The following is a 13,746-nucleotide window of genomic DNA, read 5'->3' on the forward strand; positions in this document are numbered from 1 at the left end:
TAAGATTAGTGAATCTTAATTAAGACTTTGATCAAAGGGCTTATCATTAAAATTTCTGATTCCGCTCTTGCCGATCCTTTTGTGAAGATATATATGCCAATGCATGCCATTAACTCCTGCATACGGAATCTAGACTATACTTCTGAATATCAAAGTTAAAAAAGCTCAATTACAAGTGTGAAATTTTAACTATCGAGGGGCTGACGGTTAAAATGGGTATAGAAATCATGCGAAAGGACTATAAGGTCTAAATATATTTAGCCATGAAACAATTCATCAAAGGGGTGGTGGCGCAGTTGGCTAGCGCGTAGGTCTCATAGCTTCTGAGTTATCCTGAGGTCGAGAGTTCGAGCCTCTCTCACCCCAAGACAACTTTTTGTCTTTTTCCGCTTGGAATATTTAGCTGGCTTCTCTCACTGGCACAGGCACTTCGGCCCTCCATAAGAACAAGCCCACAGGGCCCAATATTACTCGATGCTCTTTTCCTATATACCCTTACCTTTTTTACAAAATTTCGAGATATATTTTGTATTAAAATAATGGATAGTGAAGATTGATGTAACTTGTTTTAGATTTTTCCTATATTTAAAAAAAAAAAAAAAAAAAAAAGGAACAGGCTTTAAAAAAGCTGGTGAGAGTGCTCTTAATACGTCACAGTTTCTTAGTGAAGTCAATGATGTTTGTGGAAAGAACTTGACATCATCAGTTGGATTAATATTTTTAGCAGAAAATAGAATGCTTAAAAGAGTACCGAGTCCATAAATAAAAATGTGGAGGTTAGCGGTAAGCTAAGAGGCCCAGCGAGGCAACCCTACAACCACTTGACTAAGGGAAGGAAGAACACATGATATTGCTGTTACTTTGTAACCTAAAAGAAGACCAAATAGAACAATTACCAACAACCAAAACAGAATTCCAAAACCTGGTAAGGTTAGGAAAAGAAAACCTTTTAAAACATAAAAATGTGATACAATTATCATCAGAGATCCTCAAAATTTTTAAATAAAAACAAACGACTACATTGTAGCTCAAATTTTTGTTCAATCTCAAAGAATAAAGTTCTATGTTTAAATACAGATTATGAAAGAGTGATATACCCTCAATTTTCACCTCCTTTTCTACCTCCTGTCATTTAGTATGTGGGGAAAATTTATCACAATATAATTTACCTACGGCTACAAACACCTGCTTGCCCTGTCCAGAGTTCAACTGATCGAGGGCTGCTGAATTCCCCTCTTTGTCCATCAGGGTTCAACCACAAAGGGAGAATATAGTTGATTGAGATCAGCAATAAATAGATGGATGCAAAATGATGCCACAGACAACTATCTCCTACTGGTTGCAGTCTTGCCCTTGCTTAGATCGGCGAGTTCCTCGATGAGCTTTCTCTCGTCAGCATTCAATCTCTTTGGGATTTCAACCTGCACGCGAACCAATTGATCACCCCTCATGTTGCTCTTGTTCAAAAGTGGAACACCTTTCTTGGCCATAACAAGCGTCGTGTTTGGTTGCGTCCCGGATGGGATCTTCAAATCAACCATGCCATCCACCGTGGGAACCTTTATTGTAGTCCCCAAGATCGCGTCAATGTAAGATACCTTGCAGGTGTACAAAATGTTTGTGTCATCACGTTTAAGTACAGGGTCTGGCATAACCTCAATAATTACAAAGAGGTCACCCGGAGACCCACCTCGCCTTCCAGCATTACCTTCACTTCGGACCCTTAAACGGCTGCCAGCGTCCACACCAGCCGGAACTTTCAGACTGATCCGCTTTGTCCTTCTTACCCGGCCATCCCCAGAACATGTGTTGCAAGGGGTAGACAGTTCCCCAGTCCCACCACAAGAAGAGCATGTCATTACCTGCTGAAAGACACCTAATGGGGTTCTTGCTGATGAGACAACCTGGCCTTGCCCACCACACGTGCTACATTTGGATGGCTTGGTCCCTGGTTTAGCACCTGAACCATTGCAAGTCCCACAGCTCTCTAGTCGGCTTATCTCAATCTCCTTTTCGACCCCAAAAACTGCCTCCTTAAAGTTTAAGACAAGATTGTAATATTCATCCTGACCATCAACCGCTCTATTCCTAGAAGCTCTGCCCCCCATGCCACCCATGCCACCCATACCACCCATGCCTTCAAATAATGACTCAAATAGATCAAAAGGATTGCTGAAATCCTGTCATAGAGTTTATCCCACTGTGAGAAGGTAGAAGACGTGATAAAAAGATTTCTCTTTCTCAATATCATCAGAGATTTACTTACCCCCATGCCCATGCCAGCACCTTTAAGTCCAGCTTCTCCATATTTATCATATAGAGATTTTTTCTCATCATCTGACAGAACCTGCAAAACAGGTCAATTCATATAAGAAGTGATTACTTCAGATCATGGCTAACTACCACAGCTCAATGATGAATCTCAAATTTGTACTTTTACCTCATACGCATTGCTAATGTCCTTGAATTTCTGTTCTGCCCCAGGCTCTCTGCAGCATAAAATAGGATAGTTACAAACAAAGTCAATAAAAATATGCAATATCAACTGAATAGATCAGGATAAAATGAAGCCAGTGCGACTCTGCAAACCTAAATGGCAACCTAATGTAAACTTCATTGAAAAAATTTGACTATGAAAAGCTCCTACAATTTATTGTTTTATCTTCTATATCTTCTGTGAAGACAAACCTGAAAAAATCCATATACAGACCTTGGTAAAAGTCCCATGCTCTCCAATCATTATTATTGTAGAACTTGAAATTATTATATTTTTTTTTTATCAAGCCCTCATAGAACATAACTTCCAGGATAGCAGAATCCAGTCTTGACATAATTGAGTCAATAGTTGAAGTCGAATCCTAAGATTGCAACATGACACAATTCTTTGTTTTTCTTATTTTAATGGGTTCATGATCAGTTACCAGAATGTAACCAGCTCCTCCATAAGTTACTAACTATTTGTGGTTATCAGTCAATACATCTCAACTCAGAAAAAGTTTCAATAAATTGGATGGAAAATACTAGTGAATAATACTAACCATAAGGTGATGGTGGTCAATTTTTAAAGCAAAATGAGAGCCCTTTTACATAAAAATATTTCACGGAAACTACCTTCCTAAGGTAACTAACAACAAAAATAACTGAGTGCATAAAGGATCCATCAATCTTCCCAAATCCTGATGGACTTCCCATTACCTACAGACAACTAGGCCCTTCAATTTAAATTTACAGACCCTAAAAAAAGCAGGACTGTGAACATTAAAATATAAGAATGTGCTAGCTTCCAAAAACGCAAGATTCAAACAAAATCTATTTTTATATAGATTTTGGTGCTTTGACCATAAGGCTATATCACATTTGTACAAATCCCAAAAAACCCCATTTTGACTAATCTCTGAAAGATAAAGCAAACAAATTAGCCCACTGAATTTGCCTAAATATCAGCTCTACCCTCATATTGTGTAACAATTATCAACATGCCATAGTGGCATAAAGGGGGGAAAATGGGAGCCCTTGGAAACCCTTGCTTGTAATATATATATCTACAATCTAATAACCAACATGTGTAACAGATTCTCAAATGAAATATGATCATGTACACATACTTTTCTTACAAATAACAAGCTATTCACTCATAACAAAAAAAACCCTGCCGAGCATACTAACATTGCCACAGGACAGAGAGAGAGGGAGAGAGATCAAAATTATGGAAAAGGAAAAAGGGAGAATCCACTCACTTGTTCACATCTGGATGATAACTCCTAGCCAGCTTCCGATAAGCTGAAAAGTGAAAAGCATATGATGAATACCATGACATTAATCAATGAAACAGGTGATGGCAACCACCAGAAATCACTAAAGTTTGGTAGCCAAAGCATCAAGGAAAATATAAAACTATAACATATATTTCAGTTTTGGGTCATCATAAACCAAATAATATTTCATGTATCTATGAGCTCCGATGGAAAATTCGTCAATAATTTCAACAAAATCTTCCACATACTCTCTGCACCTGTCCTATTTATAGATTTTTATAATGAAATAATATTTTCCCTTTTCATAAATGTCATTTTTTTACACTTTTTTTCTTTTTGATAAGTAAGTTTTTGGACACCATATTAAAATTTGGATCGGAAGATTTTTACCATCTACAAAAGTTAAAATTTATCACATCTTTTCTAGAGTGTATCCATTGTGGAGTTTTTCCATTATGGAGTTGAAACTTATGCAACTAAGGCTCAATCAATGACACCTGTTCTAAACTGTTCCCATTCATCAAGATAATGCAGAAAGCTCGATGACAATTTCAAGTGCATTAATGGCACAATCACAATCTTAACTTCTTAAACATCTGAGGTACCAAAGCTAGATGCAGGTGCTATTTTGGCTTTCATTTAAAATTTACTAGGGAGAAAAATTATAAATGATCAAATGAAATAAAACATCATAAAACTTGAGAGCAAATGGGCTTAATGCTGGGGTCCACAGCCAGGCATTTTCATCATCAACTCAGATCATAATAGTTGAAGATGTCAAAATGAGCTTCTGAGAATCATGTGAACATTTATATCTGATTTAGCAGTGTCAGACAATGATTTTCAATGATCTCATACAGCAGTCAAACATACATTTTTCCAATCTGAAAGCACTAATAAAGCTCCCCAGAAATTCACAAACAAGTTTAGTCGCTATAGAAAGGCTTGCTTACAAAGGAATGCCTTCACATCATTAAAATCATGAAGCCTCTGCTTACACACATAGCATGTGATCCACTACAGGTCATACTATAATTTGTAACATAATCAGCCGAGAAAAAAAAAATCATGATCGTATATATACTTATATGTGATCATATTTAAGCCCAAGAGATTGGCTCAAGTTGTAAGGGCTTTCGTCTTGGTGGCATTCTCATCAAGTTTAAGGTTCAAATCCACTTGGGTGCAAACAATTCCTTGGTTGGCTATAACGACTAAGGAAAAGCGTTAGCCACATTTGCGCTATGACCTCAAAAAGACTAGTTAATTTGGAACTTCCCTAAAATTTCTTATAAAGCTAAATTTCACATAATAACTAGGCAATATTGAACTTACTATTCATGACTTTCTTTAATAAAGCACTCACTCTATGTGGGCTACTCATTATCTTCTCAATATGGGACCAGAGTGTTATAAACTCTCCCTCTCAAACTCCTAACGTCCTTGTCAAGGCCACGTCATGTAGTGTTCAGACACTACATGTCCTCGGGTTACTAGGTGGCTCTGATATCATTTATAACAACTCAGGAAAAAACATTAGTCACATCTACGCTATGAAAACAAAGGATTAGTTAATTTGGAGCTTTCCTAGAATTCCTTATAAAGCTCAATTTCACCTAGTAACTAGGCAATCCGGAACTTAGCACTTTTGACTATCTTTATAAACCACTCACTCTATGTGCGCTACTCCTCATCTTCCTAATATGGGATCAGGGTGTCATACAGCCTACCAATAAAGCCGGAAATATTGCCCAATTTATGTGGAGGGGCGATCCATAAACAATTCCAAAGCACCAAAAGTCAAATAAATAAGGATTCAGATAAGATTCTTATGAGTTGCACAGCATAATATTAAAGCATTTGCTTTGCTAATAAACATGGAGAATTCTAATCTGATTGGCCTCTGCATTTGGTTCATCATAAAGCCATAAAATGACTAGTTGTAAAACCACTGTAAAAGATGAAACAGCATCTTTTTTTTTATATATATAAGTATCTAATAAAGAAAGCATAGAAAACCAAAGGAGCTCATAGAACAATCTGCCAAAAAGGGTAAAAGGTGTATATACCGCTTTTAATTTCAGATTTACTGGCATTTCTTGACACCCCAAGAACCGAATAGTAATCCTGTAAATTAATAGATATTAGTACCTTAATCTGACAGACAAAATAGTTGTTGACATTCATTCTAATCACAATAGAAAACAAGTGAGACACCGATACCATATTTTTAATATAATAAAAATAAATATTGAAGAACCCATTTAGCCCAATTATCATTTGAAAGCAAATGAAAAAAGACAAGCTTAAACTCACAGAATCTGCTCTGACTGTGAAACGAGCTAGCCTACTACGATGTGAACTTTGAGATGTCCCCGGATATGATAGCACATTTAAGGAACCCCGAGAAAATAAGCTTGAACTTGATGCTGACAAATAGCTTATCTTGCCTGTAGTACTGCAAAGTAGTTGATATAAACACGTGAAACAATTCCACTGTTTACTATATATGAAAATATTGGTTAACATATACTAAAATAGTTTGGTTTCAAAAACAAATCTAAACACGACCAGATACATTATCAGAGAAGACACCAAAATATTTAATATACCAGTCACAATAAGCCACCTGGACCTGATGGACATGAGAAGGTATAGTTTTGCTGAACTACTACGTGTTAACCAAAGACGAGACAATCACCCCTCATCAATTATTTCGTGCTTTAAATTACATTCCTTTGTGCTATCTTGAATGGTCGATCTAGGAGTTATTCATCTATATTTGAAGACCTCTTTGTGAAGGTCCTAGGATAACTTTGAGAGAGCAACACTCGATCAAGGAGAATCTCATTTGGGACAGTTCCTATGCATAATTAGGAATGTGTAATAAAGTCTCACCAATTCATCAACAAGGTAAAATGCTCTTCAATTCAGCTGGGTGTCTTTTCTTCACACTTCAGAGATGTGACAACTTGCTATCACAATTAGTTTGTGCATTTCTTCTTCTTCTCTATTTTTTTCTTTTTTCTTTTTTGGGTGGTGGGAACCTCACATCCAACCTTTTTTCTTGCTTAATATCAATTTAAACAAAAAGAAAAGAAAACCCACACCAGTATTCGAGTGCATGTTAACTTTTGAAGAAATAACGTAAGAAAGGTATCCTTGTACAATCCAATTATTTAGGAAGAATAATCTATTGATGATAACTTATACATATATGAGTGATACTTACCAATACCGGGATGTAGGGATCTTGTTTGTGACATAGGACCTCAGCATGCATTGAGGGCGAATACCCCATTGAGCAACCCAAGTACTTCCAGAAGGTATAATCGCCATCTATATTGCTGGCTAAGAAAATAACTATTTATGAGTTAAAACCAGATGGACTTCTTCCAGAAGTAAAACATACAATTCAGGATATCATTTATCATACACCAAAAGATTTTTTTTTTTTTTTGGTGAATATCATACATTAAAAGAAATTATACTCACTAATGAAAGCAGCTAATTTTAGAAACAGAATTTGAATTCATGGATTAAACTCAAAAAAGGAAGAAAGAATATATTACACCCAGCATAATCATGTATGCAACACAACCCCCTTGAGTTTGGACACACAAAGACTTGTTCTGTTTGCTCGCTTAATGATCCATTAACATATGGCACATATTGTTGGCTCTTTCTAAATCCAATAAGGGAGAAATTGCAAATCAACATGAGTAATATATTAGTCAAAACATAATGTGATGAATGGTTGTACGGTAATAATTACAGTCCTACAATGTCTTGTAAGTAACAAAATTCTTTCAATCAAAAAATTCAAAATTCCAGGCATGTTTGAACACATCTTCAACAAAACATGACTTCCACTGGCATTTGGTCCACATTTAGTCATTTAGACATGGTAAGAATGGTACGTGGGAGTCCCCTAGGTTAAAAAGTTACTCCAAACGAGCAAGAAGTGACGAATCATTTAGTTCCAAACCTAAACTTTAGGGATGGTCTCTCTGGTTCCCGAGTAAGTGCAGGCACAAACTTCTACAATTTTGCCTAATATTACCAGACAAGTCTAAAATATCAGAGGTAGCAAGGCAGCAGATAGTGTGTGACCTTTGATTTCGCCATTAGGAACTGCAATATATATCTTTTTCATATCCAGACCAGCAACAAATGTTAACATAATACATTGAATTTTCTTTTTAGCTCAGCAAGATACAAAACCCAAGACCTAACCCACTCCCCGTTCACAACTCACCATTAAAGAAAAGGACCAAGGGCCACAATTGCAAACTGAATTTCACAAACCAAGCAGTTTGCCAACCTTAGAACTTTGTTTGGCTTTGGAAACATTTCCATAAAAATTGAGTAATATAAAATAAAATTAAATAAATGATATTTATTCCTCAACGTCAAAAACATACTTTTTGTTCTCATTACTTTACCAAACATTGTATATTATTTTTCTAAGCAAGGACAGAAACATCAACCAAATGGCAATTTGCTTTACTTAATGAGTGACCTATCAACTTAATATTTTATGATAAGTGGTGATTTAACTTGCTATCAGAACAAAGATCTTAAGTTTGAACATTGACCCCACAATCTACCTCCATTTTCAATTAAAAATATTTTGCATGTTTTTTGGCCCCACACTTGATGGAGAGTGTTAAAGTATTAATTAAATAATTAACTTCATCATTTCTTATCAGCTTAACATTTTGAGATAAATAGTGGTTTAACATGGTATCAGAGCAAAATTCTTGAGTTTAAACCTTGTCTCCGCCATCACCCCCATTTCAATTAAATATTCTACATGTTAGGTTTCACTTATTAAGAGAGAGTTTGAGTCTATACATTAAAAAGAGTATTATAATATTAATTAAATGATTAAATTCAGCATTTCCTATTAGTTTAAGCTTTTGAGATAAGTAGTGATTTGGCACCCAAATGCATAATAACATCCCCCACTTCTTTTGGCAATTTTCAGACCCCAAATGTCAATTTTTTAAAAGGTTTTTGGGTGTAAGACTACAGTGCTGTTTGGTTAGCATTCTGGCAGCAACTACCTTTCCTATGCTACTTTGGCTTTTTCAAACCAAAATAAAATCGCCAACCAAACCATGCCAAAACCCTAAGCCACTAGGGCTTCACATCCACCAACACCAGACCACACCTAAACAACAACAACAACAACCAAACCAATCCTCACTGCTCACCAAGAAAATTTAAGAAACAAAATGAAAACAATAACAATATGGAACCAGCAAATTCTTTCTCAATTCAAGACCAAGCACACTGATAACAACACAATCATAGCAACACAAAAAATAACACAGTTGCGAATTTTGCGCGCACTAAGTGAAAGATTTAGGGCATTTCTTAACTCAAACGAGAGGGGGAAAAAAAAAAAAAAAAACACCTGTTTGGCTTCGCTCTTCTTCGTTGAATTCTTAGACAGTCGCTTCGCTCTCTCTCTCGCGTGCGCGCGCTCTGGTATTGGCGATGAGAGGGACGGAGAGGCGGGGTTTGGTGTGGAGTGTCGCTGCAGAGGATGAGAGGCTCTAGAGCGCTCTAACTGGCGAACGACATTTACTTGATAATACAGTATTTGAGTAGCTTTCGAGGTACAATTCCCTGCTTTCCCTGACCTAATCCTTTGGTGTCTAGCCGCTTCTCCACCGCACGATTCGCTTCTCGTTTATTCTCGGGGGTTCGCAGATCTGACTGCTTGGACCAGCCTGCCAAATGTTGATACCTTATTTGAGCTGAGGTGGACGGCTCAACTTATTCATATTTTTTCTGCAGTTCTAGAAACTTGAAAGGTTTTTTAGGGTTTTCGCAAATTGTTTTTAAAAGCCAAATAATTACTTATCCAGATCATTTAAACAAACAAATAAAATAAGTAAAATGAAAATGAGCTATTTTATTCATATAGTAATATATATACCATTAAATTTGTGTGAAATTAAATTAACATATGCTTATTTTGATAGTTTTAGTTTTTTATTATTATTTTACTCTGTCCTTGCTTTAATTTTTTATTATTATTATTATTTTATTACCAAAACTAAAGAGATGAAAGACATAAAAAGAAAGATGCAGAAATTACATGATTCCGTTTATGACTTATATCTACATATGAAAGCCTTATATGTCGTATTTTTTTTCTCTTTGTTTCTTTGATTGTGTATAGGGCTCTATAATCTATTTATAGAGCTTTAAAAGTTATTTGAATAATTTTAAATATAATTTATTTTTAAAGAAAAAATATCTTAAATTAAGGTAACTAAATCATTTAATTTAAGGTAACCAAATCATCATTTATCATAATGGATTTATATTTTTATCATGCCTCTACAAGATGAATGATCAATTAACGAGTGTTGATTTTGAACATCAATTGGCTGAAGAATGGTTATTGTGGCCTAAATTCGAACATAAGCTATTATGGCCGAAATTTGGACACCCGTGACTCTAGTCAACAACTACTATAACTAGGATTTTTTTTTTTTTTTTTTTTAATCAAGCAAGGGAAAGGAGGGTTACATGATGAAACAAACACAAAAGGGGAGGGCACCACAACAACAGCGCCCAAAAGGTAAAATGCAGTACAAATACAGGAACAAATTCTGGATCTAGTCCAAAAGGACCAAACAATAGGCAATGGTGATTGACAATGGTCCTAGAAGAACCATAAGCAAGCCGGGCCTTTTCCTATGCCGAACAGAGCGGTACAATTTGCAAACAAACTTCGTGAAGAGCCTGTTACGGTAAAAACAACAACCACTATTAAATGTTTGTTGTAGTGCAAGCATTGCACTGCAGAGAAACTAGAAGTTGAACATCAACAACTTTGGCTGGCATTGGCTACTATATAGCCAAAATTTGGACATTGGCAACTTTGGCTAACATCAGCTATGATGACCGAAACTTGGATATTGACGACTTTGACTAGCATTCACTATTATGACCCGAACTTGATTAAGAAATGCTTCAACGGTAAAGCGTGTGTTTTAGGCTTTCCCAAATAAAACATGTATGTTTTTCTTGTCATTTTATTTCATTGGTCATTTATTGTTTTGTAGAAGAACATGAAACATGAAACAACCGACCTTAGCTTGATTGGTAAACTGGACTGCAGCGGGAGTACCTGCAGACATCTTTAGGTCGCTAGCTCGTTTGATTGTGGGAGATTGGATTGAAATTTGATCAATAAGAAATTGTAATAAACACACTAAATAATGTAGATTGTGGAGAATATATACGACAAAGTTATATTCCTTCTTTATCATGAAGAATCTAATGCCCACCAATTGTGTTTTAACCCCAACCATAGTGTATATATATATATATATATATATAGGCAATTCGTTTGAAAATTCCCAATTTAGGTCTGGGTTTTGCTTGCCAGCTAAAAACCCAACCTACAGGAAAGACTCTCTTCAGACAAAGTAAGAGAAGTTTAAATTCTATAATTAATAAGATTGGCTATCTTTAATAACGCTTTTTGGATAAGCTTTTTTACTTTTTAGTGAAAAAGCAAAAAGTATTAACAAAGAATTTCAAACACATAATGTTTAAAACTACTTTCATATTTATGTTACTTTTAAAAATAAAAAATAAAAAAATAAAAACATCATCAAAAAAAAGTTTGGATATTGCCTAACTAGACCAATAGCAAGGGCAAAAAGGTTTGAGAGAGGAAAAGGTTAACTCAATTGGGAAAAATAAAAAATAAAAAACCTTTTGGTCATTTGGCAAATGGTTGTACTATATCTGGTTGCTTCTTGTTTGATCCATTGAATTGTGTTTACAAATGTAACCAAGACACAAAACACATGTATGCTTAACCATCCACTCTCATATCAGAGAGAAGCAGAGAGAGAGGCTAATGGAACATCCTCTATCTTTCATCCTCTTCAACCTTTTCCTCCTCATCATCCTCTTCACACCCCAGTTCACCATAGCCCAAGGCCCTGCATGCCAAAGCACCTGCGGTACCCTACAAGTCAAGTACCCTTTCGGCACCGGCGATGGATGCGGCTCGCCACGGTTCCAGCCCTACGTGACGTGCAAACCCGGCGGAGAACAGCTCCTCCTCACCACCCACACAGGCTCATACCCCATCACCTCCATATCCTACACCACTTCCACCCTAACCATCTCCCCCTATGACATGTCAACCTGCTTATCCATGCACCGGTGCTCCTCCATCCTGGGCCTTGACTGGGCCAGTCCATTCCAGCTCGGCCCATCAACTTTCATCCTCATTTCATGCACACCCCCAACATCGTCCCTCACCCTATGTGACCCTTCTTACTCTCACCTCTGCGCTTCACTCTACACCTGCCCCGCCGTCGTCTCGGCCGGCCTGCCACTGTTTCCGCCGACGAACACGTGCTGTGTGTACTCTCCGGCAAACCTTAACGGCAAGGGGGAATTGGATTTGAGGGCTCTAAAGTGCGACGGGTACGCGTCAGTCGTGTCGATGGGGGAGTACCCTACTGATCCGTCGCAATGGGAGTATGGGGTGGCCTTGAAGTATGTCAATGGGGTTTTGGATAACAACATCATTGACACCAAGTGTAACACTTGCGAGATGAGCGGCGGCATGTGCGGGTACGCGCCGCAGGCCGGGGATTCGTTTGTCTGCGTTTGCAAGGGTGGATACAATACAACCATGGATTGCTATAGTAGCACTCAGAATCAGGGGGTCTTTTGGAGCGCTGCTTCTTCGCCAACAGGTAATCTGCAGGGATTCCTTTTTGTTCATCAATTATTATTGCTTTTTTCAGTGGCTTAAGATAAGATTAAGGTGTGACAGTGTACGTGCAGTAGTAGATGCTTACGCTTGAATCAAACTGCAATTTGATTTCAAGTATGTTTTTGCTGTTCAGGCTAGAATATGTCCATATACCTTCATTCTTTTGCTTTTTGGTAATTAATATAATATTCCAGTGTGGATGATGCAAAGGGTAGCTTTTCTTGGGCATAAAAAAGGCATATTTAGCAACAAAAAAAATTCTCCATTTTAACTTTAAAAAAAAAAAAAAAAAACATTTTTTCTACTTTAGCAATCCACGTTTTCAATTCTCACTCATTATTTTAGCTGTAAACTTCTATTATTTCATTTAAATATTATTTTTCAATTTTTTTTTTGTTTGTTAAATAGCAAGTGGATGTAGAATTTTCACTCAAATTTACATCGAATTTTAGACGGCGTGAATGCTTAGGTCTACTTTTGTATTGATCTTAAGTAGGATTTGGGTATATTTTTAAAGAGTAGCTCAATCGGTTAGGAACTCGACCTCATGAAACAGATATCATTAGTTCGAATCTCCTTCCCCATTTTTCTCTCCTTGTGAAGATATGTTAAAAAAAAGAAAAAAAATGAGGTAAAATCTGGGTATATGATTTCTATATTTCTTATTAATTTGTTTTTGGTAATTTTGCAGGGGAAATTTGGTTTAGATTGTTGGCAGGCCTGATTTTGTGGTTACTTACTTGAGAAGAGAGAGTAGGCTACTAGCTAGGGTGGGGGGGTTTTAGCTGGAGTAAGTAGCTCTCTTATGTTGTAGTGGAAATCTCTGAAATGTGAGTACTTTGGGACCTTTTGGAATGGGAAAGTTGTAAAGTAGGCTGAAATTATGACATGAAAAAGAAGAGAGGAATAAAGGAGGTAACGCACAAGCATCTCCTTTGTGCATGAACGTGACACATCCACGTGGTGTGGCCTATTGCAATGTGCCAAACCATATCTTACTTTCATATCTATTACGTTAATTATTAAATAATTAACTTTAATTATAGCTGACATGATATATAGTAGTATTACGTTATGAGATATGATAAGGGTTCAACTTCAACTCAACTCTATCTAAGACCTAACTTTAATTTACGTGATACAAAGTCACATAACAGTTGTGTTAGGCTCAAAATTGAAATTTCAAAAAATAGACAAAAATCAAAGAGATATGCTAGAATATAA

General features: G+C 36.5%; 2 protein-coding genes and 1 non-coding gene across 5 annotated transcripts; 2 read left to right on the forward strand and 1 right to left on the reverse strand.

The window, feature by feature from the left end:
• Nucleotides 1-281: 281 nt before the first annotated feature.
• On the forward strand, nucleotides 282-366 carry TRNAM-CAU (transfer RNA methionine (anticodon CAU)). The gene is given in 2 exon segments: nucleotides 282-319; nucleotides 331-366. It is a non-coding gene; the product is annotated as a tRNA-Met (tRNA).
• Nucleotides 367-909: 543 nt separating this feature from the next.
• LOC132165490 (chaperone protein dnaJ A6, chloroplastic-like) lies at nucleotides 910-9,343 on the reverse strand. Of its 3 annotated transcripts, none has more exons than XM_059576080.1 (8): nucleotides 9,178-9,343; nucleotides 6,988-7,102; nucleotides 6,072-6,213; nucleotides 5,825-5,882; nucleotides 3,738-3,780; nucleotides 2,441-2,489; nucleotides 2,267-2,347; nucleotides 910-2,180 (listed from the first exon to the last, which is right to left on the reverse strand). In XM_059576080.1, exons 2-8 carry the CDS (start codon nucleotides 7,092-7,094, stop codon nucleotides 1,326-1,328), a joined length of 1,335 nt encoding a protein of 444 aa, XP_059432063.1. In that variant the 5' UTR covers nucleotides 7,095-7,102; nucleotides 9,178-9,343; the 3' UTR covers nucleotides 910-1,325. The 3 variants fall into 3 exon arrangements, with proteins under 3 accessions (XP_059432063.1, XP_059432062.1, XP_059432064.1); XM_059576079.1 differs by having other exon boundaries at nucleotides 6,988-7,106; XM_059576081.1 differs by having other exon boundaries at nucleotides 6,988-7,118.
• A 2,239-nt stretch (nucleotides 9,344-11,582) lies between these two features.
• On the forward strand, nucleotides 11,583-13,526 carry LOC132165493 (wall-associated receptor kinase-like 15). The gene is made up of 2 exons (XM_059576083.1): nucleotides 11,583-12,502; nucleotides 13,214-13,526. The coding sequence occupies exons 1-2, from the start codon at nucleotides 11,650-11,652 to the stop codon at nucleotides 13,264-13,266; spliced, it is 906 nt and encodes a 301-aa protein (XP_059432066.1). The 5' UTR covers nucleotides 11,583-11,649; the 3' UTR covers nucleotides 13,267-13,526.
• The last annotated feature ends 220 nt before the right edge of the window (nucleotides 13,527-13,746 follow it).

This window comes from Corylus avellana, chromosome ca11 (genome assembly GCF_901000735.1).
Source record: "Corylus avellana chromosome ca11, CavTom2PMs-1.0".
NCBI lineage: Eukaryota > Viridiplantae > Streptophyta > Magnoliopsida > Fagales > Betulaceae > Corylus > Corylus avellana.

Excerpts from the sequence above, each read along its gene's own strand:
- LOC132165490 (XM_059576080.1), bottom strand. The coding sequence starts at position 7,094 with ATGGCGATTATACCTTCTGGAAGTACTTGGGTTGCTCAATGGGGTATT. Across the intron at positions 6,214-6,987 it reads ATCCCTACATCCCGGTATTG|TACTACAGGCAAGATAAGCT; the intron begins GTAAGTATCACT and ends ACTACTTTGCAG. Across the intron at positions 5,883-6,071 it reads TCACAGTCAGAGCAGATTCT|GATTACTATTCGGTTCTTGG; the intron begins GTGAGTTTAAGC and ends ATTAATTTACAG.
- LOC132165493 (XM_059576083.1), top strand. The coding sequence starts at position 11,650 with ATGGAACATCCTCTATCTTTCATCCTCTTCAACCTTTTCCTCCTCATC. Across the intron at positions 12,503-13,213 it reads CGCTGCTTCTTCGCCAACAG|GGGAAATTTGGTTTAGATTG; the intron begins GTAATCTGCAGG and ends GTAATTTTGCAG.